Raw genomic sequence first — 26,612 nt, 5'->3', positions numbered from 1 at the left:
AGCCTGCTAAAAAGCATAAGAACATTGCCATAAAACCAATGTCTAAAAAACATCCAAAAACATGTTATAAGTTAAAAATGGAAAAAAAATCTGCTTTTAAAATTCAAAGCTCTACAAGTCCACTAAATAATTAATATATGATTAGACTGACCAAGCACATGGAAAGCCATGGTGCCTCAGTGAGAGCAGAAGAAAAATAAAACAAAACGATGTTTCTCATTCCACTTTGGCTTGTTTTGGAAAAAAGGCCGAATTGTTCCCTATCACACAGAGAGACAAATCTTTATGGCGTCCTTTGTGGGATACGCAACATCACTGTTGCTCGCATTCTCAGACGACTGTCCCTTTAACACCTCTTGTATCATCAGGTCAGTGAGCAAAGGTGATCTGAGGAAGCACTCGACACCCGTGAGCCTGTTGTAGAGCCATTGTCAGTTCCACCAGGAGCTGAAGCAATCCGTGGAGGCTCTAAGAATGCCGTCATCATCATGGTAATACGCTGAGGACACTGACACACTTGGACCTTCAAGGGGTCCAGTAGTACGTCGATGTCCGACGGAACACAACCGTTGGAAGGGTCAGACACAAGTCCAACATGTATTTGTATCCGCATAATAGGCAGCGGAACACAGGCAAGATGCAGTCAAACCAGACTGCTCTGAACGATAGGGACCAATGCTCGCTTAGCTCCCGAAGCCGAAGTGTGCCCAGATGGAGCACAATGCGCTCATGACAATGTCGCAGCAGCAGTGCTTTTTCCATCTCTCAATGAACTGGGACACCCATTGCGAAGCAGGAAAACTAAAACCTCGATGCCCACTACACGTAGTAGGACCAGTGGAAGCCCTCCAAAAACGCTTCCCAATACCGAGTGTATGAATGCTGGAATGCCATGGACTTTTATAAAATGTTATTGTTGAATGAACTGGTAGGCCCCTGTCAATACATTTTAAAAATCAGCTAAAATAAAAAAAATTGGGTCTCAAATAAAATGTGTGTGTGTAGAAGTTACCAAATGTCTGAAGTGGGCTAACCGTTGTTCCACGCTGTGTGCTATAATAGGAGAAAATGTGAATAACACAATACAGAGCTACGGGATCGTAGACAGGGCAAAGAGAATGAGAAATGGCGAAACCCGCGAGAGCGCGCGATTCGAGAGTGCGAAATAGATTAACACAAAAAAGGGAAAGGAGAGAAAATAATAAAGCGAGAAGCTTCGTTTTAGATGACGAGGTGAGAGAGTAGGTGACAGAAAATATCGGGGAGGTGGGGACAGGAAAGAATGAAAGGAAGAAAGGGAGACAGGGAGGAAGGAGTCACTGCAGGGGAGGGAGGAGGCAGATGTGGAGGGGGGGGGGGGGGCAGAGCTCGGATGCTGATGCTCGCCGTCTCCTCCTATCGAGGAGCAGAGCTGCGGGCAGAGCAGGGAATGCAGCCATGGAGCCGTCCTCCGGCCGGGGGCAGGGCAGGATGAGCATGGAAGCCTTCAGCACCCTCCTCCTCCTCACAGGTTCGTCTCACTGCTGGGAAGGGACGTTCAAGAGCACGGGGTTGCTAGGGTTGAAGTGAGGGGGGGGGAGGGGGGGCTTGCTCCACAGACCCCAAACCGCGCCGTTGTTGCAGTCTGTTTTCTCGCTTGAGCTGTCCGCCTTTTAAGCGCAGCAGACAGAGCCTGGCTCACAAAGCACAGCCTGGCAATGTGCAGAGGGTGGGCGTGCCCTGGAACCGGCGCTGGGCTCCGCTCACTGCTGACAGGGCACGTGCGGTCACAACAATGCCATCTTTAAACACATCGTCGAAGGCTGCTGCTGGCCGCATACTTTCCATTGTGCGGGGGCCGGGCCGCAGCAGCTGCTCTGGCTAGGATGAGGCATCTTTCTGTGGCCGGGTGATGTCCACAAAGCGTACACATCGCGTTCACCAAGCAGCCCCCTCCCCACAGCTGTACTCTGGAGAGAGCGTCAACATCACGTGGGTTACGTATGCCTTGCAGAGCTTGCCGGTTCAAAAGTACTGTCATAATATATTCCAAGCACATGGAGTGTGGCTGCCGGTGTCCCTAATAATATACGCAAAGAAAAGGACCCCACCCCCATCCGTTTGGATAGGAAAATATAGCCCGACTTGGGGTAACGTAGCCCCCTTGCACCTCCATGCCACTGCACCTACTGTACCAAGCACAGCTACGCCCCAGTACAAACATTTATCCATTCCTATCTATATAATTCTGTTCTTGCAAGTCCGCATATATCTCAGGGTTTTGGGGCCTACTGCATGTTACTGAAATCTGCGCTCTAAAAAGTTCAGCCCTGGAAGGTGTCCCGTGGGCGTGCAATGGCGGAACATCCGTTATACCCATTAGGAATGGAACTGCCAGGCCGGCTGCATGCAGTTTTCCAAAAAACCTACAAAATAGGGTGAGCTGGCAAGTGCGATGGAGCTCGGGGCACCCATGGCGCTTTGTGTTTAAGTACTATTGTTATTTCCAAAGGAAAAAAAAAAAATAAACAAAATAGGGAGTGGAGAGGTACCACTCATACGAGTGGTGGAGGTGGATACTTCCTCCCGGTCAGATGTTCATAAACATATGGATCCACCCGTAGGTTGAGTATATTATGAAAATTCCACAAGAAGACGAAATGTATCCCACGGCCGTGGAGAATACAAATCAGTTGTTTAAATACCCCTCACACACCAAAAGGGCCCTTGGTGTCATGCTTCATCATAGGGGTCTTCCCGCCCCTCTACGGGACGGGGCGTGCTGCGACCTACGTCTACGCGGGAGCACTGTTATAAGTGAACCCACTATGTGTGATGCAAGGGTGTGAGAGGAAGGGTCAGGAGTGAGTGGAAACGTGAGTTAAAAAATACCTGGCTCTTCTGGTCGAATGAACTTTATTATACCGTTTGAGCTGGTATTAGTAAAATAGTGGGGGGGAGGAGGAAAGTATGCCTCAATGAGCTAGGCCTCCTGATGGTGCCGACATGTTTCGAAGCTTCCCCAAGCTTCTTCTTCAGGACCTTAAGGATCCCTTCCTAAAACTCACAGTGATGTGTTTACAATGAAAAATTAATGTGTTGTGTTCAAAATAAATAGAATAACGTAGGAAGAAAATAACTTCCAATGGTTAGTAATGCCTAAATAGGTCTTATATGGTCCATTTACCTAAAAGAAAAAAACATGCGTCACGTAGATCGAAGATCAATCCATCAATTTGTGATTAGTGAACTGAAAAGGAAGTGAAACAATATTCTCTTCTTAACGCTATCCATAACGTTATCACGTGATCCGTGGTGAAGAAACTGTGTAACACATAGACACTGACTTAAAGACACACATATAACAAAAAGCACACACTCTATTCTCACAGGAACAAAATTCCTGGGTTCTAACACTATCCAGTGACAGAGAAAATCATGCCAGAGAGAGCGCGCTGGAATGAAAACAAACATACTTGCTGTAATGAGAAAATTACTTCATGAGCTCAGGACCTGGTGGGGGGAATGCCAACTCGGCTATCTAAACGATAAAATTAGGAAGAACAAGAAAAAAGTCCCATCGGTAATGGAGATGGCCTCGGAACTGGTCCGAAGAAAGGAACTCCCTACAGTTGCCGGCTATGCCGTACTTACGAATCCTTGGGAAAATGTCCCACCAGAATAACCACCCCGGTCGGCTCCGTAGATGATACTGAGCTCGAGGGTAAGGTTCGTTAAATAGTCCCTTCAATTAAGGTTATTTGGCGCGCGAATATGCTGACTGCACCATTGCGCGTTGGCCCGCTATCTCTGTGTTTCCGGACCCGGAACCGGAAGTGAACCGGTCAGGTCTGAATCTAGTGCAAAGGGCTAAACAGCAGCTGTCGCTGTCAGGATAACAATAGAAAAATGGAAAAATGGAAAAAAACCCCGAGGTTTTTTCCATTTTTCTATTGTTATCCTGATTTTTTTTAACACGGTATTTTTCATTGTTAAATACCAACTTCATGCATTCTACTATTTTTCTGTCTTAGTCTTAACATATCTGATCCCATTTAAATGTCTACTAATTTCATTCTATTTCCCGTCTTTTTCACTGGAAACCCGGCCGGTACATATCCGGTTCCGGGTCATAGCAAACAGCGACAGCTGCTGTTCAGCCCTTTGCACTAGATTCAGACCTGACCGGTTCACTTCCGGTTCCGGGTCCGGAAACACAGAGATAGCGGGCCAACGCGCAATGGTGCAGTCAGCATATTCGCGCGCCAAATAACCTTAATTGAAGGCACTATTTAACGAACCTTACCCTCGAGCTCAGTATCATCTACGGAGCCGACCGGGGTGGTTATTCTGGCGGGACATTTTCCCAAGGATTCGTAAGTACGGCATAGCCGGCAACTGTAGGGAGTTCCTTTCTTCGGACCAGTTCCGAGGCCATCTCCATTACCGATGGGACTTTTTTCTTGTTCTTCCTAATTTTATCGTTTAGATAGCCGAGTTGGCATTCCCCCCACCAGGTCCTGAGCTCATGAAGTAATTTTCTCATTACAGCAAGTATGTTTGTTTTCATTCCAGCGCGCTCTCTCTGGCATGATTTTCTCTGTCACTGGATAGTGTTAGAACCCAGGAATTTTGTTCCTGTGAGAATAGAGTGTGTGCTTTTTGTTATATGTGTGTCTTTAAGTCAGTGTCTATGTGTTACACAGTTTCTTCACCACAGATCACGTGATAACGTTATGGATAGCGTTAAGAAGAGAATATTGTTTCACTTCCTTTTCAGTTCACTAATCACAAATTGATGGATTGATCTTCGATCTACGTGACGCATGTTTTTTTCTTTTAGGTAAATGGACCATATAAGACCTATTTAGGCATTACTAACCATTGGAAGTTATTTTCTTCCTACGTTATTCTATTTATTTTGAACACAACACATTAATTTTTCATTGTAAACACATCACTGTGAGTTTTAGGAAGGGATCCTTAAGGTCCTGAAGAAGAAGCTTGGGGAAGCTTCGAAACATGTCGGCACCATCAGGAGGCCTAGCTCATTGAGGCATACTTTCCTCCTCCCCCCCACTATTTTACTAATACCAGCTCAAACGGTATAATAAAGTTCATTCGACCAGAAGAGCCAGGTATTTTTTAACTCACGTTTCCACTCACTCCTGACCCTTCCTCTCACACCCTTGCATCACACATAGTGGTTTCACTTATAACAGTGCTCCCGCGTAGACGTAGGTCGCAGCACGCCCCGTCCCGTAGAGGGGCGGGAAGACCCCTATGATGAAGCATGACACCAAGGGCCCTTTTGGTGTGTGAGGGGTATTTAAACAACTGATTTGTATTCTCCACGGCCGTGGGATACATTTCGTCTTCTTGTGGAATTTTCATAATATACTCAACCTACGGGTGGATCCATATGTTTATGAATATTTCCAAAGGAAGACAGCACCTGCAGCGTTGGATTTCGGATGTTAAATTCCTGTTTTATTTTGTTGCCGATGACTAATAAGGATTTTGGTGCACAACACAAAATACATTGATTGTCAATACATTGATAAAAGGAGAAGTTATGGAATAACATTGTATCCACCTACATATATCTCCATGCTTCATTCACTCCATAGGTACAAGAATTAACAGACATTCAATACCATTTTTAAGAGAGAATGAATAGAGAGAAAAGAAAAACAGACGGAACGAAAGACAGCCCTAGATAAGTAATTCTACTATGGACTGAGTAGAAAAGTGCCATATACTTATAGTTCTTCTAAGGTCATGTTCTGTACCCAACACGAGGGTATCTAATATAAACAAGTAACATTGTCTAACTATAAATCAAAGAGGCCCACATTTCTTTTGCATAGATAGATTCAATATGCCCAATAATTGATATGAACATGACTTAGATCTATAGAGAGTTTTAAGCGATGAGCCCATTGCTTCTCCTCTCGTGGACAACACAAGCCCACCATGTGTGGCGTGAGAGGTTCCTGTACCTTTCCAATAGAAGAGCACTGGTTTAGGAGTTATATTAAGTAAGAGGTCAGACAAAGCTGTATCTGAAGCAGACATTGATTATCCTGTTCTGTATACCCACAGGGTTCTAAACACTATTTCATTATCAAATATCAACGCAATTTCTTCCTTCACCTTGGACCAAAAGATTTGTACCCTGGAATAGCTGCCATAATGTACATCAATTTCCCCTAATCTTGAGTACAATTCCAACACATCCCATCCTTTCTATGGCCCAATCTTGGCAGCTTGTGAGATGTCCATGGAAGACAATGAATTAAGGAATATCTAGTTTGCATGTATATTGAAGAAATCTTTTTTTGATTTCGATTTATTTATTTGCCGCAAATGACATAAATCATCCCCGTGGTGGATATTCCTCTAATTGAACAAGTGCACTTCCCTTTCACAGATTTAAGTAACGAGTGTTTGTTGCCACGTAAGCATATTTAATGCTTTTAATGAATGTAATTCACTGTCATTCCTGCATTGTTGGACGCTCTGTCAGCCAGTTGAGCACACACTGGTGAAATATGTGCTTGCACCAGACTCATATATCCAGGCTAACTGGATAAAAAACATTTATGATTAAACAAACTGTGACAAAACCATTTAGCACATAGACAACTTTGGGGGCTATTCACTAAGCTATTTCATGGTATTAAGTTTGTCTCTAATAAAATTCCTTAAGTGGCATGTTATGTTTTGTTATGAAGTTTATAAAGTACAACAACTATCCTGGTTTTGTGGCTCCCAGCAGCTATAAGCTAGATTTAACACTACCAACTACTGACAGACAAACAATCCTATTTCAGTTGAACTAGCCAAGCTTTTTTTTTTTTTCGGATTATCTCATAGTCTCTTGTCTGCAGTTTATTCCAGGCTTCTTGAAATGAAAAGATGCGACCAATACCCTATGTTTCTTGAATTTGGGTGCCATCACCAATCGTTGGTTTCTGATCAAAGTGACTAAGACAGGTTTAGTAGTTTAAACTTGTCATTAATGAAGCCGGGAACCTTCTTTTGTATTACACAATGGACTAATTGTAAATTGAAAGAAAATATGGTTCTAAACGGGGAGCGTATGTAGAATTCTGAGAGCTGGGGTTACATGATCCCATTTCTATAACATAACCAGTTCTTATGATGCTGCATTATCTGACTTCTAGAGAATATGTCATAGGTTTTCCATTCACATAATTCTCTTGATTGACCCAGAGCCAGAATACACTGGACCCTATGATGGAAGGGTAAACGTGGAAAAATGAAAACATTTATTTAAAAGCCTTCCTGAGATTTCAGAGATAATTCCTGACATCCCCTGTTTTTATCACTATGGGAACTAGTGTTGGGCACACTCCAGTGAAGGTCGGCCAAACACCATGTGGCACCCCCTCTACTGAAATCTCAAGACATCCTTGAAATTACCATCAATAGGTTTCTGCACACCAAGCCTTCTACAACTTCCAAACCTATAGCGGTGCTTACAGACACACTTGGTGTAGATAGGAGTAATTGTAACACATGTTGGGAGCAATTACATAATTTCACAACCTGAAGCTGAAAGAATGAGTAAGAGGCATTATATAAATATTGAACAGCAGTCCAATCCATATTGTACTCCACATCGTAGATCTTGTGAGTTGAACAGAATGGAGGGTCAGCAACCACTGATGATCAACCGTCTCGGAATAAGTTAATAAAGTCTCATATTAAGCCCTTGAGCCTGGTATCCTGCAGTCTGCGGCCCCGGTGGCATGGCTGATTGTGCTGCATAGCACTGACAGATCAAAATAACCAGGGCCTTAACACTGTCTATCTGCAGAAATGCTAATGTCACCAAGACCTGAAAGTATTAGCCCCAAATGATTTTATCCAGAATACCATGTTCTTGTATAAGAGGCTCTAGCTGTTGAATTGGTACCTACTGCAGGGGTTTGGCTGGACAAGGAAGACTAAATACTGCTGTTAATTGACCAAATCTGCTCTAACTTTCTGGGTTTTTTGACTCACTGCTCCTTCCTTCCAGCCCCTCAAAAGGATACCCTCCATTTGAAACTGATAAATTAATCCCCTTGGTTAATGTGCTTCTTTTAGAGGTAAAGGTAGCTTCTTAATGATCTCTCTGTCACCACTCTGAGATTCTGAGTTCTTGCTCTCCTGCGCCTAGCTTTTTAAACTAGTCTCCATTAAAAAGTCAATTTTGGATCAGCTGTTCTTCTTTCTGTATCACTACAGAATTCAAAGTCTATCTCCTATTCACGTAATCACTAGACCTTTGCATGAATTTATTCAGATATAGTCTCAAGAATACTAGCGTTATAACTGGAAATATTGTCTCATCCAGGTTTTTGGCTCATTTTCTCAACTTCTCCACAGTGATTTGATTTGATTTAAACATTTATATAGCACACAACTCCCGAAGGCATCTAGGTGCTCATTCCTGCTGAAAAATAAAAAGGTTACCACACAAACTAGGGACTGACAGGTTAATTTATAAAAGGCCACAGTTTCCCACATTGTTTTTGTGGGGTTGTACTACTGAATATTGACCCCAGAATAATGTGGTACAAGAATATCAAGGGACAAAATATTGAAAGGTAAATGCATATGGGGAAGTATAGATTTACTGTTCCTAACTCCACATCTACGTATCCTGAAGAAACATATATCACCACGGTACATATATATGGAGTTATATATAGAAAACGCAGACTCCAGACTTACTTACCTGTCAATATTTTATTTTCGATATATTGTCCTCTATTTTGTGTCCCATTGATATTCTGGTGTATATATTCAGGATGCACACCTGTTTGTGATTTCTCACTGATTTTCCTTGGAAATAAAGCTATTTGTATTTTAACATCATTCACCAGCAGCCCATTTAAGGAACTGTCTTACTTTTGCAGCATAGGCTGGTTCGGTGTATAAGGACTGTTCTCATCAGTGCCCATTTTTATGTTGATGGTCCTGTTTGAGTACTCCAACCCCCCTTATGTCTGTTCAGAAGCATCTCCTCAGAGGACACTCAGTGAGCTGAGCACTTTCTGCTGAAATCTACTTATGAATGTCAGGTAAAATTTAGAATCCAATTAGTTCTAAATAATGACTCGGTCCTAATGAGGTTAACTAACTGATGACTTTTACACTAGGTGATAAAAATGCGCAATATCTATATCGATATAATATTGAAAAACGTCTGAAATTAGCATGAAATAAAATCCTTTTCATGGCTTCTGGCTGAAAGGTTATTTCATTTTTTTTATTCACAGGTGTTGGACTTGGCCCTTCTGGCAGGTTCACCCCTGGACTTTTTGCTTTTTATTGGTGACTTGGTGTGGTAATTTTTTTGGTTTCTGCGCACTTTCCCTGTGTCCCAGGGTAAAGTGCGTGCGCGCTGACTGCATGTGGTGAGATAGGCCTGCCCTCCCATAGGAATGCATGGGGAATGTATGTGTCCCTAGTAGTTCCTGATGCGTGGGGTGTGCAGGCCCGAGTTTGGTATGTGCGGACTCGTGGGAGTGAATGCTGCGCGATGATGTGTGCGGCGTGCATGTACCTAGTGTGGAAGTGCCACTTCTAGAAGTGGGCACTTCGGTGTGCAGTGTGTCTGTCGCGTGATTGGCTGATCATGTCATGTGACGGGCTAGGGATTCCCCAGAGTCAGGATGAGTCACCCAGTGGTGAATGGGGAGATCAGCAGCTAGATGGGTGGGAGGAGTACACCTGGGTCCTGAATAGGACAGGGTTTTCCACACACAATGCTGGCCCCGCCCCCTGTGGTGCGACTGACGACCCTAGCCCTGCCAGTGAATAGAGTGAGGGGCTGAGCACATCAAGGGTGCTCCCCCACCAGCTGCGACTGGTTTTCCCCCTCACCCTGAACCCAGAACAAAGGGTTTGACTGTATAAAAATGGGGCTGTGTCCCCACAGAAATTGTTCTCTGCCAGGATCTTACCTGAGGGGGGCTGCTGCTGCTGCTGGACCAGAGGACCGCCACTTGGACTACCTCCCTGCCTGGAGGCCCAGTGAGCTGGCTCTGGGTCCAGCCTTGCCCCCCACCCCTGCCCTGCTGCATGCAGGGAAGAACTTTGCTGGACTTTGTGGTGCTTTTCATCCTACAGCGCTGGAAGCGCTTTATTTGTGTCCCCAAAGCGCCTGGAAGCGCTTCTTATTTGCCTTAGCGCTAGGAGCGCTTTATTTGGTGCCCCCAGCGCTTCTAGAGCGCTTTTACGTTGGCCGTAGCGCTAGGAGCGCTTTATTCTGGAGGCCGGTGCCCTCCCGGCATTGTGGTGCGCTTGCGGGTGCCTACCCCGCTTATTTAATTATTTTCTTACGGCGGGTGCCCACCCCACCGTATATTACTTATTACGAGGGAGCCCACCCCTCTTGTGACGGGAAAAATCACCGCTGCAGCCCGGTTCGGGACGCACAGGAAGTCAGGCAAATCTGTGAGGGACGTGGGCGGGGCCTCGCCTCAAACAGGAAGCGGACGGGAGCCTACCCCGCGCTCCTGTGACGGAGGCCCAGAAGACGAGGGCGGGAGCCTACCCCGCCTCCGCCTGCAAAGGAGAGTCCCGCGTCGCCGGAGGAAGCCAGCGGATCCGGGGATCGGTGCTGGCGAAGGATTCCCGAGTCCCTGAGCGGGACTCCACGAAGCGCTGCCGTCGCCCGGGACCTGCGTGTTCACCCGGTGAGTGTCAGCTACTGGGGGTGAGACGGGGCCCTGGGTTCGGTCCTCCCCGGCAGCGCCCAGCGCTGGTCCTGTTGCTCGGCCCCTCCCACAACGGGGGCATTATTCCTGGGGTCACTAGAGCCCCGAGGCTCCACCGACTGTGGCAGCGATTGTCTTTGAGCGCGAGGCGCTCCAACGTGGGGATTGTGTTTGGTCGAGCCCACGAGGCTCCAACGCAGAGGGCATATTTATGTTCAGAGTCCAGAGGGACTCCAACAGCAGCGCATTGTTTGTGGAGAGCGCAGTGCACGCTCCAAACGCATACGGGGGCATTTCCTTGGCGATTGAGTGGCCCCAGATGGCAGCGGGCCACTCCCACCTTGCCCCACAATATTGATCAGAGCCTGCGAGGCTCAGGGGGCCACAAGTGTTTTCTTAGAGCCCAGGAGAGGCTCCAACCCCTGCCATATTTATTTAGGAAGGCACAGTGGTGCCCCAGCATCTCTCCAGTTGCCCAGCACTTAGTGGGCAACTGCTACGTGTAGGTTGTGCTTTGTGCACCTTGGTTTGCGCAGCCTGCGCAGGCGCACCCTGACTTGGCTGGACACAGGGCGCCTTTGCCCCTTCACGGCCAGTTGGCCTAGGGACTGCCACAGATAGTGGCTAATGTGAGTTTTTGCGCCATTGTTCCTTTTCTGCACCTCTGAATGTGGTTATGCGTCATGTGCTTTGCTTTACACCTCTGAATGTTATGCATCATGTGTTTATGTGCTTAGACCCCTACAGGTATTGTGATACTTAGGTGGTTGTTTTCTCCCTAGTACAGGTGGTGCTAGTGAGGTCCTGATTCCCTGCGCAATATTTTCCTAAGGTGGTTAGGGTTGCGTAGGTGGTACTTACCTGATACCAGTAGTGACTGGTTGTGTGCTAGGTGTAATTTTGTGCAACAGTAATTTTATTTCCTATGTTCTAAGTGCTATGTTCTAAGAGTGCTAATTCCTGACAGTGGTCCATGTGGCCCTGTCCCCTGTATATATAATCCCTTGTAAATTCTGCCCGTGCCTGTTGGCACATTGTAGAGTGTGTGTTTTTATCTAATGTGTTGTGTATAATACAAAGGCTATTTTTATAGAATACCTTGTGTGGAGTTTCCTTTGTGGTGGGCCTTGGGTGTTGTTGCTGGGTGCGCGCGCAAACGCTTTACACATCGCCTCAGAGATAAGCCTGACTGCTCGTGCCAAGCTACCAAGGGGGTGAGCAGGGGTTATCTTTGGCGTGTAACTTCCTTGCCCTGACTAGAGTGGTGGTTTCTGCCTGACTTTGGCGCAAGCCTTAGCCAACCAGAAATCCCATTTCTAACATTGGTGATCAGCGGTGGGATTTGGACTTGCGTTTGCGCTGTACCGCAGCGGCAACTGGCCGCACTACAAAACTCTGCATTTAGATAAATCACATGGTATAGGGATTATTGTTCTAAGTTTGTTTTTAATTGTCATTTCTTTGGAAATGTGGTTTTGTGCACTGTGAGTTAGGTGTCCCTAGCTCGGGAGGGTAGATCATCCCCCTTAGTGCATTGTGTTTCTGGATTCACCAGAGGGTGGGATCCAGTGGTGGCAGCGTAATAGTGTCCAGTACATTTGTCCCCCGCCCTGCGCCCAGAGTTGGTACCTGTGTCACGTGGTGGTCAGGTTGAAGAATCAGGGGTGGTAGAAACTGCCTTACCAGTCCGAGGGGAGGGTTGTGTGTGTGGATGAATGGTGTGTGGCACTAGGCAAGTGAGTGTGAGTTCTCTGGGTTAGAGAGCTTGCTGAATCTTTTTGTGAATTGTGTGCTCCTGTGTGAAACTCAGACCCCTAGGTTCCCTGTATAATTTTTACCATAACGTCCGCCAGAATGGAGCCTGCTTGTGATCCCTATGAGCTAGCTTGGCGCCAGAGGCAGGAGTTAGAAAGGTACTGTACAGGGGGAGAGTCCGACACCCTGTACGAACTTCAGGACCACCTGGTCCTATGGCAAAAGGGTCCATGGGATCTTGAGCACAGTATGGAAAGGGCCCGGGCCTCACACCTGGAGGGTGGTGGGTCTGTGGGGAGCCCTGAAGATTCAGAAGAGGAGGTAGAGGATGACAATACCTGGACGCCAGTAGAGAGTGAGGACCCCATAGGTAGGGCGTCCCTTGCTGGGTCCAGCGTAGGAGGCAGCGCCTCATCCCTTTCCCTGTCCCCAGAGGAGTGGGAAGATAGGAGGAAAGAAAGGGAGCACCAGCTGGCGTTAGAGAAGCTCAGGTTAGAGCATGCTCAGGCTATGGCGCAGCTGGAGGCCAGGAAGCAACAGCGAGAGACTGAGTGGGTCTTGGCGCAGGAGAGGGTAGAGGAGGCTGAGAGGGCCTCCACCAGAGGCAAAGTAGCTCTGGAGGGTAGACTATCCCCTGCGCGCAGTTTTAATTTTCTGGACTCCCCAGGGAGGGTTGAGTCCAGTGGTAGCAGCCAGATAGATTCCAGTGTAGGAAATCCCAGTCCCAGTTCCCCCAGTCTGGTACCTGTTCCCCAGGAGGAGGAGTTAAGGTTGAAATTCAGGGGCAGTAGGAAACTGTCTCACCAGACTTGGGAGGAGTTTGTGGATGGATGTGAGGATGCAATGTTTGATTGGATTTCCACAGCAAGTGATTTTGATATACTGTGTAATCTGGTTCTCAAAGAACACCTGCTCAGTTGTTGTGTGCCGGGGCTGCGCCAACACCTGTTGGGGTGTGGATTGTCTGAGCCATTTGACCTGGCGGAGGAAGCAGAGCGCTGGGAAAGGGCTAGAGGTTCTCTAGAGTCATTAGGGAGTGACTCCAAAAGTAGTGGGTCAGGTATCTTCCAGCCCAGCGTGGTGGAAGAGGCTCAGTGTAGCCCAGCTAGGTCCCAGGATAGCGAGGAGGGTGTAGGGGCTCACTGCCTGGCTCAGTGGAGCAGGAGTGAGAGGGTGACCGAGGGTCCCCGGACGTACGAAACCCTGCCTCAGGACTTGGATGGTTCCATGAGGGAACACCAAGTTGGGGACCTAGGCTGTCCTGTTAGCCCATTTGAGGAAGATCTCCTGGTGAGTAGAGGACCTGGAGCACCTGTAACCAGGGCTCCTGTGGTTCTAGAGTCTGGCAGTACCGCTCCGGTAGGGAGGGTACAGGAGTCCAGTGTGAGGAGTGATTGGGGGATGAGTTTCCCAGTGGAAGAGCCTGTGGGTCAGGGACTACCCAGTTGGGCTAGGATCCCGTGTAGTGACCAGGGTGGCACCACTTCTGTTCTGGGGGATCTCCGCGCACTGTCAGGTGGACAGGGGACGGGAGATCAGCGCCAGACAGACAGTCGCTTGACATATGTGTCCTTTGATAGCCTCAGGGGGATGGAGTGGAAATCCCCAGAAGTCCTGGAGTGCCAGGCAATTATTCCACCAAAGGTTCTAGGCCGGAGGTTGGAAGGCCAGGTTCGGGATCAGCCTGACCTGAAGGGTGGGACGTCTGTAACGAGCGTCCCGACCAGTTCTTCTTCCAGAGGTACCGCCCCAGTTGGTAGGGAGCAGGGCTCTGGAAGGGGGTGCAGAGGGTGGGAGAGCCCACCTCTGCCCCCGGTACAACCTGAGGGGTTAAACCCTGGGTTGGAATGGCGTTCTAGGTGTACCCCTCGCCAGAGGAGGAGGAACCCTAGGAGAAGAGGTAGGGGGAGGAGAGCTTTCCCTGAGACTCCTGGTCCGCCTGAGGGTGTAGACCCTAGGCTGGAGAACCAGTGGCACTCTAGTCCTGTCTTTCAGAGAGGAAGAGTGGAGAATGGCCGCTATGTGCCAGGGGTTACTACCCCCCACTCTGTGGTTAGGCAAAGACCAGTGGCACCTGGGTGGCCTAGGGCCTGGTCTTGGCCGCGGACAGCTTGGGAGTACCAGTGGGGTAGCCCAGTTGGTCCAGACAGTGGTGTTAGAAAGAATTCCATGGGTTCACCGTGGCGTAGAACCGGAGGGTGTCCCTGCAGTTGCGGGCCCGCGTCCGTGTTCTATCACCCCAAGCAGGGAAGTCCATCACGGTGGTGATTGGTCTGCCCTGCGTTTTGGCTGGAAGGGGGTTGTGTTGGACTTGGCCCTTCTGGCAGGTTCACCCCTGGACTTTTTGCTTTTTATTGGTGACTTGGTGTGGTAATTTTTTTGGTTTCTGCGCACTTTCCCTGTGTCCCAGGGTAAAGTGCGTGCGTGCTCTGAGTGCATGTGGTGAGATAGGCCTGCCCTCCCATAGGAATGCATGGGGAATGTATGTGTCCCTAGTAGTTCCTGATGCGTGGGGTGTGCAGGCCCGAGTTTGGTATGTGCGGACTCGTGGGAGTGAATGCTGCGCGATGATGTGTGCGGCGTGCATGTACCTAGTGTGGAAGTGCCACTTCTAGAAGTGGGCACTTCTGTGTGCAGGGTGTCTGTCGCGTGATTGGCTGGTCGTGTCATGTGACGGGCTAGGGATTCCCCAGAGTCAGGATGAGTCACCCAGTGGTGAATGGGGAGATCAGCAGCTAGATGGGTGGGAGGAGTACACCTGGGTCCTGAATAGGACAGGGTTTTCCACACACAATGCTGGCCCCGCCCCCTGTGGTGCGACTGACGACCCTAGCCCTGCCAGTGAATAGAGTGAGGGGCTGAGCACATCAAGGGTGCTCCCCCACCAGCTGCGACTGGTTTTCCCCCTCACCCTGAACCCAGAACAAAGGGTTTGACTGTATAAAAATGGGGCTGTGTCCCCACAGAAATTGTTCTCTGCCAGGATCTTACCTGAGGGGGGCTGCTGCTGCTGCTGGACCAGAGGACCGCCACTTGGACTACCTCCCTGCCTGGAGGCCCAGTGAGCTGGCTCTGGGTCCAGCCTTGCCCCCCACCCCTGCCCTGCTGCATGCAGGGAAGAACTTTGCTGGACTTTGTGGTGCTTTTCATCCTACAGCGCTGGAAGCGCTTTATTTGTGTCCCCAAAGCGCCTGGAAGCGCTTCTTATTTGCCTTAGCGCTAGGAGCGCTTTATTTGGTGCCCCCAGCGCTTCTAGAGCGCTTTTACGTTGGCCGTAGCGCTAGGAGCGCTTTATTCTGGAGGCCGGTGCCCTCCCGGCATTGTGGTGCGCTTGCGGGTGCCTACCCCGCTTATTTAATTATTTTCTTACGGCGGGTGCCCACCCCACCGTATATTACTTATTACGAGGGAGCCCACCCCTCTTGTGACGGGAAAAATCACCGCTGCAGCCCGGTTCGGGACGCACAGGAAGTCAGGCAAATCTGTGAGGGACGTGGGCGGGGCCTCGCCTCAAACAGGAAGCGGACGGGAGCCTACCCCGCGCTCCTGTGACGGAGGCCCAGAAGACGAGGGCGGGAGCCTACCCCGCCTCCGCCTGCAAAGGAGAGTCCCGCGTCGCCGGAGGAAGCCAGCGGATCCGGGGATCGGTGCTGGCGAAGGATTCCCGAGTCCCTGAGCGGGACTCCACGAAGCGCTGCCGTCGCCCGGGACCTGCGTGTTCACCCGGTGAGTGTCAGCTACTGGGGGTGAGACGGGGCCCTGGGTTCGGTCCTCCCCGGCAGCGCCCAGCGCTGGTCCTGTTGCTCGGCCCCTCCCACAACGGGGGCATTATTCCTGGGGTCACTAGAGCCCCGAGGCTCCACCGACTGTGGCAGCGATTGTCTTTGAGCGCGAGGCGCTCCAACGTGGGGATTGTGTTTGGTCGAGCCCACGAGGCTCCAACGCAGAGGGCATATTTATGTTCAGAGTCCAGAGGGACTCCAACAGCAGCGCATTGTTTGTGGAGAGCGCAGTGCACGCTCCAAACGCATACGGGGGCATTTCCTTGGCGATTGAGTGGCCCCAGATGGCAGCGGGCCACTCCCACCTTGCCCCACAATATTGATCAGAGCCTGCGAGGCTCAGGGGGCCACAAGTGTTTTCTTAGAGCCCAGGAGAGGCTCCAACCCCTGCCATATTTATTTAGGAAGGCACAGTGGTGCCCCAGCATCTCTCCAGTTGCCCAGCACTTAGTGGGCAACTGCTACGTGTAGGTTGTGCTTTGTGCACCTTGGTTTGCGCAGCCTGCGCAGGCGCACCCTGACTTGGCTGGACACAGGGCGCCTTTGCCCCTTCACGGCCAGTTGGCCTAGGGACTGCCACAGATAGTGGCTAATGTGAGTTTTTGCGCCATTGTTCCTTTTCTGCACCTCTGAATGTGGTTATGCGTCATGTGCTTTGCTTTACACCTCTGAATGTTATGCATCATGTGTTTATGTGCTTAGACCCCTACAGGTATTGTGATACTTAGGTGGTTGTTTTCTCCCTAGTACAGGTGGTGCTAGTGAGGTCCTGATTCCCTGCGCAATATTTTCCTAAGGTGGTTAGGGTTGCGTAGGTGGTACTTACCTGATACCAGTAGTGACTGGTTGTGTGCTAGGTGTAATTTTGTGCAACAGTAATTTTATTTCCTATGTTCTAAGTGCTATGTTCTAAGAGTGCTAATTCCTGACAGTGGTCCATGTGGCCCTGTCCCCTGTATATATAATCCCTTGTAAATTCTGCCCGTGCCTGTTGGCACATTGTAGAGTGTGTGTTTTTATCTAATGTGTTGTGTATAATACAAAGGCTATTTTTATAGAATACCTTGTGTGGAGTTTCCTTTGTGGTGGGCCTTGGGTGTTGTTGCTGGGTGCGCGCGCAAACGCTTTACACATCGCCTCAGAGATAAGCCTGACTGCTCGTGCCAAGCTACCAAGGGGGTGAGCAGGGGTTATCTTTGGCGTGTAACTTCCTTGCCCTGACTAGAGTGGTGGTTTCTGCCTGACTTTGGCGCAAGCCTTAGCCAACCAGAAATCCCATTTCTAACAACAGGAATCCCTTTCATTATATCAGTTAATTAGGAACTCATTACCAGATTTGCATACAAGTGCTTGGTGTAGCATGAATATTTGATGTGTGATGAATATTACACTTTTGGTCTGTTGTGACAGACTTGATAGTATCTGAACTACAGTTGAGCCCGACCCATAGACAGACACATTGATGGGCCTAATATTGAGGCATCCCCTATTCTGTTGGGCTCATCAGTAAGGCCGGAGATGGACCAGGGTGTTGGTAACGCTGCTCGAGGGTTAGAGAGAGCAGGCCAGAGAGGACAGACATGCTATTGGGTTGGGAAGGACATGGCCACAGGGAAAGAGAGGTTCCTTGGGATCAGATGGAAGAGAATAGCAAATTGGGAAGAGGGATACGGGACAAAGAAAGGTTGGTTAGCAAAGTATGACAGGGAACAATAGAAGCAAATGGAGGCTAACTGGGGCGCCCCTACTTTCTTGTGCTAGGACTGGATTTTAAAAGATGTGATAGAGGTGAAGCAGTCAATGCTTTTTGCCCAGGATGAGTGCTGCAAACCAACAATAATCACAGAGACAATGCGCTCTGCTTTGTTCCGCAGCATGAAAATATCTAAAACTATTTCAGACACTTTAAGTATATTATGTAAAGCTCAAGGTGATGTCTGAAAATGTTAGATGCAATGAGGTAACTTTGAAAACAGGGAAGGTCCTAGGATGCTTGTTTCCAGTCCAGAGAGGACCTGGCTGGACTGTTCCCATGAGGCACAGGATCAAGACTGATTTGCATATGGCTGGGTTCAAACTGGGGTGGCATGGTGAGCAAGAAAACGATGGATTTGGGCCCAGATCTCTGTGCTGGGGTGAATGTGTGACATTGTTCTGCATTCTGTCCATCAACTGTTGTTTTTGCATTTGTCACCCCGAGTGGGATGGGTATGACCAGACGTGGTTCCCATGCTCTCCATGCCACTGGAATCAAGCTATCCTGGCTAAAGAGGGGTGAAACCCCGAAACCGGTCCTAGGATGCTTGTTTCCAGTCCAGGGAGGACCTGGCTTGGCAGTTCGGGCTGGACTGTTCCCATGAGGCGCAGGGTCAAGACTGATTTGCATATGGCTGGGTTCAAACTGGGGTGGCATGGTGAGAAAAAAACGATGGATTTGGGCCCAGATCTCTGTACTGGGGTGAATGTATGACATTGTTCTGCATTCTGTCCATCAACTGTTGTTTTTGTACTGCTTTGTTCTGCAGCATGAAAATATCTAAAACTATTTCAGACACTTTAAGTATATTATGTGAAGCTCAAGGTGATCTCTGAAAATGTTAGATGCAATGAGGTAACTTTGAAAACAGGGAAGTTGGTGCTAATAAAGGCAGCGTAAATGAGTCCGTATTTAGATTTCCAGTCGCACAACGGACTATCTTCTCTTTACTTGGTCCAGTCTTTCATAATCGCTCTGCGTTCATTCAAGATGGGAATTAAAGATCCATGTTGCTGTTGAGGGGAGTGTAATGGTGTCCAAAAATACAAAAATATCTCTTTTAAGGGGACCCATGTTTTTTTAAACTAGTATCAAACCTTATCAAATGCTTATAAAAAAAAAAGACTACATAAAAATACCTTTTTTATTCTCGTTCCAAACTGAAAAAAGCAGTTATGATGTGGGAGTGTATTTGGACACCCTTTTGCTTCTCAAAACAAAGATACTTGGAAGGATTGTTTCCTGCTTTTTACTATAATCCACCACTATTTGTTATGTGTGATTGTGTTTTCTTCTAGTTATTGTTGGGCCATACCGGGACACATTAATGTACTATCACTCTATCTGGTACTTTTGAACTCCATATTGTTTACTTCGTAAGAAGCTTTAACCAGGCCTCTTTTCCTGTGTGAACTGCAATATTGTTTCTAAGGTCTTGCTGCCTGTGACAGAAAGTAAGATAGTATGTGCTTTATTTCAAATTGCTTGCCATGCCCTAAAGGCAATCCCAGACACCGTGCCCCGAAAATGACCATATCTGGAGGTTTTTAGATCTCGCAGAAGCCTGCCCATTCCCCAGCTGGAAATTCCTGTTTTGAAAAAATGAAAGGCGCAATCATTCATTTATTTTAAGGAGTTGCTACTTTCTTCCCCGTCGTTAAAAGTAAAATCCTGCCTCCCGGATTTTTCCAAGGGTTTAAAAACCTTGAGCTTTGCTTTTGCTTTGGAAGTTGACCTAATTCTATTTTGGACTGCCTATTTGTGTCCAGTTAGGAGTTGCTTGGGTCTATTCATGATTTAAACACGTTCTTTGAGTGTTGTTCTATCTTATCTTAGGGCGTGGGAATTTTGTTATGGGCTATTTGTGTTTTGCTAGTCATTGCTTGGATTTTCTTTGCAATAATTTTAATAAGTACTTAAATGTACAAACAGCTTTTTAAAGGATTACTACATATTTTGTGAAGATTTTGTTACTGTGTCCAGGCTCCTCCTTTGTAATGCCAGTTTCAAGGGTGGTGTTTGGTCCATTTGGATAACATTTAACTCGAATATTCATGTTATTATGTTCAAAAGGCTGTATAAAGTATCTTTTTGGCTCGCTCCTGCACTGTGATATGGCCGTTTCTATATCAGTAGGCCGCATTTAGCCCCAGTGGTGGGGAGACACATTGGATCTCCCCTTCATGGCCCGCCCTGGAAGCAAAGAATCTGGGTGAGGGGGTGAGTTCGGTCCCATGCATGATCCCCAACTCTACTCTCCTTTGCGGTCTGTCAGAAGAAAAAGGGGCTGCAACACGGACATCACACATGATCACAGAGGAATATACTGTACTATAGTCATCCAACAGTGCAGAGCAGAGCCATAAAGATTCCAAACTGGCTTGGAAAAAAATCAAAGCCAAAAACTTCTAAGGGGCGAAACACATGTCGGCTATCTTTAAAATGCAAAAAAATGAAGAGAATTTGGAAAAATTACTAAATAAGCTACAATGTATTAAACATAAATCACTCTGGACATGGCACAGCAGTCTCATCTTGCATTTGTACCACAAACCATGTGGCGCGTCACAAGTAACTGCTATATTTATTGATCTCAATTGCTTATGAATAGGTATTCTTGTACTCAGCCTATCTATGACTATTTAAATGCATATATAGATTAATTAATAGCAGGACCTTTCTCAAAAATTCCCCAAAAGATATGGAAAACATACTAAATCCTGGAGGTAGGTTATGCTTTAGGTATGTTGTTAGCCCTGTCGGCCTTAGGGAGGTCTTCCAGCAAACCTTTTGTCTTCATCCCCTTTTATTTTGGCTATAATCATTTTTGCTGACCATTGGACTTTGTGCACATTACCACTGCTGACCAGTGCTAAATGGCTTGTGCTCTCTTTCCTAGACATGGTAGAATTGGCTTATATCCAATTGGCATACTTCATTTACTTGTAAGTCTCTAGGAAAGTGGTACCATATGTACCCAGGGCCTGAAAAATAAATGCTCCTCGTGGATCTGCAGCACTGATTGTAACATCCACTTAAGTAGCCCTTCTAAGCATGTCTCAGGTCTGCAATTGCAGCCTGTGCACGTAGTTTTAAACTGCCATTTCAACCAGACAAGCTAAACCTCTTGCCATGCCCAAACTGTCCTTTTGAATACACATAAGTCACCCCTAGGACCGGCCCTGACCAGCCCAGAGGGCACGTTGCTTTGAATTTAAAAAGCAGGGCATATACTTTTACGTTTTACATGTCCTGGTAGTGAAACACTACCAGGACATGTAAAGGCCCACCTTTCCCAAAAGATGACATTGGGTTACCTTATTGCAGTGATAACGCTCAATTGGGAACAGGTAGGAATGCTGAGTTTGGTGTCTATGGAATCGTAATTAAAAGCTCTCTTTAATGGAAAAGTAAGACATTTAATCACAATTCTGAAAATGCCACTTTTCAAATTTGGCGTTTTCCTCTCCCAACCATTTGGTGTCTGCTGCCTGTATCCTGGGTCACATGACCAAGTGCAGTAGGCAGGTGCTCTTTCTGTAAAAAAGAAGCTAGGTGTTGGCAAGATGGACCACTCTCAGCTAACGAGGGGGTGGAGCTGTCACCTACCACATTTGCACATCAGAAAAGACCTGCCTGAGCACTCTCACAAAGGTGTTAGACACTAGTCTATTGGGACCCTAGACAATCTGGGGCCTGGGCAGGAAGGTACGAAATTCCAAGCACCTCTGGGGGTTGGAAAACTCTCAAAGCTTCTCCTACATCAAAGAGGGCACCAGGTATTAACACCGGACCTCAGACCCCAACTCTTCGGGAACACACCTGGACCTGTGGAAGTCTCAGAAGAAGGACGGTTCTGTTGCTTGCTGCAAAAATCCTACCACTCTGCTGCCCTGCTGTGCTGCCCTGTTGCCCTCCTGCCTAAGTGAGAAGAACTGGGTTGCATCTTGATCCCAGGGCCACTAGAGTGACCCCAAGGGCTAGTTGGATGGCCTCTGGTCCGGAACCCTTATGGACATAAGAGGCTTCATCCAATCTTAAGCTCAGCACCGGGACTCTACCAGGTGTGATTCCTGTCCTTCCAAGTGATCCACTCCAGACCTTAACCCTTGGAAGTGGGCATGATGGTGCTCTGCCAGTCCAATTGTGGTCCCAGCAGAATCTACTAATCAGAGCCACTGTGCTATGCATTGCCTTACCCAAACTCCACATCAGAGCTGCTGTACGATGCATCGCCTCTCCAAACTCCGCACTAGGAGCGCTTTGTGAACCGATGCTGATGCGGAACTTGGCATCGCCGCCTGCAACCTTCCAGTAGCTGCCACTGTGCGACTCATCCTCTGTGCAGGCTTCGTAATGCAAGCTCCTCTTCGATGACATACTCAACACTGACGTAAATCTCCACATCGCAAACCCTGCTGCTTTCTCAGGAACCAGTCTGTGTACGACTCATCTTGATGCAGGGCTTCACATCGCAAGGCCCTTGTGATGACATCCTTGACAACAACAAAGGACCATGCATTGCAGGTTCGCAGCCCTAGGAAATTGTCTCTGACCGACACATCTTTGACGCAACCAGCATTAAAGCTACTCTTGTTCAGCGGGCCTAAGTGGGTCCTTGTAGCCAGTCCGCACTCCATCGCAGTTAGTCCGAACTTGTGAGTTTGTCCTGTCCAGCACTACCAATATTCACAGTTGGCGCTATGTGCTTTTTGGCGCTATTTTTACTTATCTCTGTTTCTACTGATTGGCTATTTGTTCTTTTGTTCTTACATTATCTATTACATTTTACTCTACTTTTCCAACTTGGTGTGGGATTTCTCCTACGTTGTGTTTTCAATTTATCACTGTTTGAAATGTTGCAATATTGCACATTGCCTTTAAGTTAAACCTGACTGCTATGTGTCAAGCTATGAGAGTGTTGAGCACAGGTTAATTTGGGGGTTGCTTGTGATTTCACCTTGACAAGGATTTTGGTTGCTGCTTAAGTAGGGTTTCACCCCACTTAGTAACACCATTTTTTATATCTGGCAACATACATGTTTAGCTACCATCAGAGTTCTTGTGAGAGTACCTAAATCATACATAGAGGATGCAGAGCCTCCATAAACCACTGATTCATTTATGTCTGCCGCTTTTAGCTACTGCTTATAGAAAGCGTCATTCACTTTATTGATCATGCCAAAGGTGTATTTTTGTCTCACTGTTTGCTTTTTGCTGTTATAAATGCTACTCCTCTTGACTAAAAAGGGCTTCCATTGCATAGCATCGATGGTGAAGTAAAGATTCTATGCACAGCAATGGAGGTACATATGTATTCCTAAAAGTGCTTCCATGCTTGTGTTGGTACTGTACCTAATACAGCCCTGCAAGTTTACCAGGTCTGTGCTTGATGTGCTGCTTCAGTCCAGGTTTCTTCCTCAAATTCTGGTACTTGTAGTTTTGTTTTTTCCATTATAAAACAGGACTACAGGTCCCATATTAAAGAAAAGAACATGGACTGGAGCAGTATGTCACACTTCGACCTGGGAAACCTGGCAGCGAAGCTAATAGTGATTTTGGGTCTTAATGTGTTTTGCTTCTAAGTGTGAATTATGCTCCCAGAAGGTTATCTACACTTCTGTTGCACCAATAGTACTGAACGTTTGACATGATTTTGCTCTCAAATGTAACACCGCAATGCTGCTTACTTGGCACTAATGGTCATATTGTACCCAACATATATTTTGCACCTAAAATGATTTTACACTTTACTGTCATTTGTGCTCCTAAAAGTATTCCACAGTCATTCTGGTATTGCAACAAGGTTGATTTTGCACATAAATGTTTTGCACATAAGTGCGTGATTTCAGCTAAAGATGTTGTCACATTCTACCAATATTATACAAACGTTGATTCTTCCCAGAAAAGTGACTTTTGCTTCTACAAGTGTCTTCAATCACCTGTTGAATTTTGATTTCTACGTAAATATATTTTCCTTGTAAATATGATTTGTGCTAATAAAAGTGTTTCCACCCTCCTCTGATGTTTAGCTAAGATTTGCATATCAGAATATATTCTCCGAAAATATCATGATTCAAAAATATGATCGTCAAACTATCAACAACAAAAATAATAACTACCAAAATATCGTGTCCAAAACATTGACCTCATATTCGTAAATGTATGTATTTAATTATTAGAATGTAAAATATGTGTACACGCACACACACACAAACACATATATATAGATCTAAATATATATATGCATATACACACACACACACATATATATATATATATACCCAATAATCTACTAACTTTGAAAATATTCTTAAAATATATACATTTACTTATTTTTTACTATTTATTTTTGTTAGGGAGTATTATTTACATTAAGAAAAGGGTTTCATAATAAAGTTACATTGACTATAATAACTCACTTCACTAGCACGATAATACACATTTGCTTTAAATCAAAATGATTACGTCTATAAACAATCACAGAACAACGCCCTCTTAATATTTTTTTTTATTACTATCACCCATTCTAGCATCAAGCAAACGTTTCCTAGCCTTAACCCTTATTGTTCTACTGAGCCAGTCTGTAAACCGAGGTTTAAGTTGAGACTTCCAAAGTTGCGTTATTATTGACCTAGCAATTAACGCTGCAAAAAAATGAATTTATGTTCATCACTAGATGGTTCTTCGAAATATAAGGCGAACCCAGTAATGCAATCTTGTCATCATGAGGAATAGAGATAAAACGTTTTTTGTGTCCACTGTAAATGAATAAAATGAATATATCTTCTCAGAAGATTGGAACTTTCTGGCGCAACCATACAATGTGGAGCAAAATTTCTAATACCATTGAGATGCAGCTAAAACAGTTTGGATTAAGATTTTATTGAGTTTGTGAAAAATGAGTTGTCTGATATAAAGCTATTAGGCATAAAATTGCATTCTTCTACTAACGGACCCATGAACTGAGTTAAAAAGTCGAAATCATTGATTTTTTCCTACCTATTTGCTGTAGAAATAATTTGCTTCTCTGATGTCCATTTTTGTGTTATTTTGTTTAACGGATGCCCATTTTTAGCATAACGAAGAATTGTGTACCACATTCCTAAGTTTCTGACTTGTCTATTTACAACAAAGTCAAATATCAATCTTTGAGAAGAAATTACTGCAGTAGGGCAGATCTTCTAGTCTGGTTGTATGACCACCAAACCCACATTTTTCATTTTTATTAAGTTCCTTTAACACTGCTCAAGGTTTCCAACCTATGCTGGTAGCAAGAACTTATACTCTCATAATGCCATACTGATGCTACGTTCGTATTTCAAGCTAAATAAGGAACCTTTTGTTGTAAAAAACTACGTCCTGTAGCCTGGACTCTAAATTGCATCAGCATGTTCTGACCCTCTGCTCCTTCAGATATTCTGCTTATTCTTGTATTGTTGAACCTGTGTCTGTTCTAAGCATCCTTTCCACAACCCTAAAATAAGTGAACACAAGACATGTGCGAGGGAAATTGCACCTCCCTGATGGGCATAAATGTTAGCTAACCAGAAGCTGGTGTGCATTTTGTTAGCTCCAGATCCACTGAGGTCAGTGGCAGGGGCTAACAAGTATCAGAAGTAACTTCCCTGTTCCAGTTCGAATTCAGGCTAGAAGTGTAACATCAAACAGCAGATAAAACAGCTGAAGATACACATTTTCTACATTTGTATTTACTGCTACACCTCCCTCATTTGTGCTGCCGCTGGAATGGGAGGCACCAGAAGTGGAGTTCCAGTCATCATTAGTGACTGGTCACTGAGGCCTCCACTTTCCGAAGATGAGCCCTTTGCTCTGAAGTAGTGTAAGGTTGTGCTACAGACAACGGTATACATTCAGCGCTGGAGAGCCTAGCACTGGCTTTGTCAGGTGCAACCCCATTTTACCTGTATATGACACATATTCGTGATGAGAGTAGATTACGTAACTCACCCATTGATGGCCATGCTGTGTGCCAATTAACAGATATAGGCATGTTTGGTTGTGTAAAATACATACATTATTATTATTATTATTATTATTAAATTTGTAGGCGCACAGCTACCCGGAGGTTTCCCGGCGCCTGGGGGCAATGCAAGACAAGAGGCATGGGCAAACAGGAGTATTCACAGGTTTTACTGATTAAAAAGCCATGTTTTCAGATCTTTGCGAAATTTGAGATACTGCCTTTCGTGCCGTAGGTGCATAGGAAGGGAGTTCCATAGGGAGGGAGCTGAAAAGGCAAAAGAGCGTCCTCCCATTATGGCTCGTTTGATTCTGGGCACCTGAAATTTTAATTGATTCGAGGATCGAAGTAAGCGTGAAGGGCAATAATGTTGGACCAAGGCACTTAGATAGTGGGGAGCTGAGCCCATATTTATTCTATGCATATAGCAGAGGGCTTTGAATTTGGCATGATTGTCAATTCTCAGCCAGTGAAGTTCACGGAGTGCACCAGAAGTGGGAGCCTTTCTGGGAAGTTGGCAGAGCAGTCTAGCAGCGGAATTCTGGACCACCTGAAGTCTGCGGAGCACTTCCTTGCCGGCACCTAGATAGAGCACGCTACCGTAGTCCAGTCTGGAT

At 46.4% G+C, this 26,612-nt stretch overlaps 1 protein-coding gene across 8 annotated transcripts in view; it reads left to right on the top strand.

The window, feature by feature from the left end:
* Window positions 1-1,381: 1,381 nt before the first annotated feature.
* The window catches only part of SGCE (sarcoglycan epsilon), a 171,172-nt gene continuing 145,941 nt past the window's right edge, over window positions 1,382-26,612 (top strand). For 4 of the 8 annotated variants that reach the window (XM_085630849.1, XM_085630847.1, XM_085630848.1 and 1 more), the window contains exon 1: window positions 1,382-1,510. In XM_085630849.1, the coding sequence (XP_085486975.1) occupies window positions 1,438-1,510 (73 nt within the window). In that variant the 5' untranslated portion in view covers window positions 1,382-1,437. The remainder of the gene's footprint in view (window positions 1,511-26,612) is intronic. The other 4 variants (XM_085630845.1, XM_085630844.1, XM_085630843.1 and 1 more) reach the window with 1 other exon arrangement.

The sequence above is a fragment of the Triturus cristatus genome, chromosome 10 (genome assembly GCF_964204655.1).
Source record: "Triturus cristatus chromosome 10, aTriCri1.1, whole genome shotgun sequence".
Taxonomy (NCBI): domain Eukaryota; kingdom Metazoa; phylum Chordata; class Amphibia; order Caudata; family Salamandridae; genus Triturus; species Triturus cristatus.
This window is presented reverse-complemented; position numbering and strand designations above follow the sequence as displayed.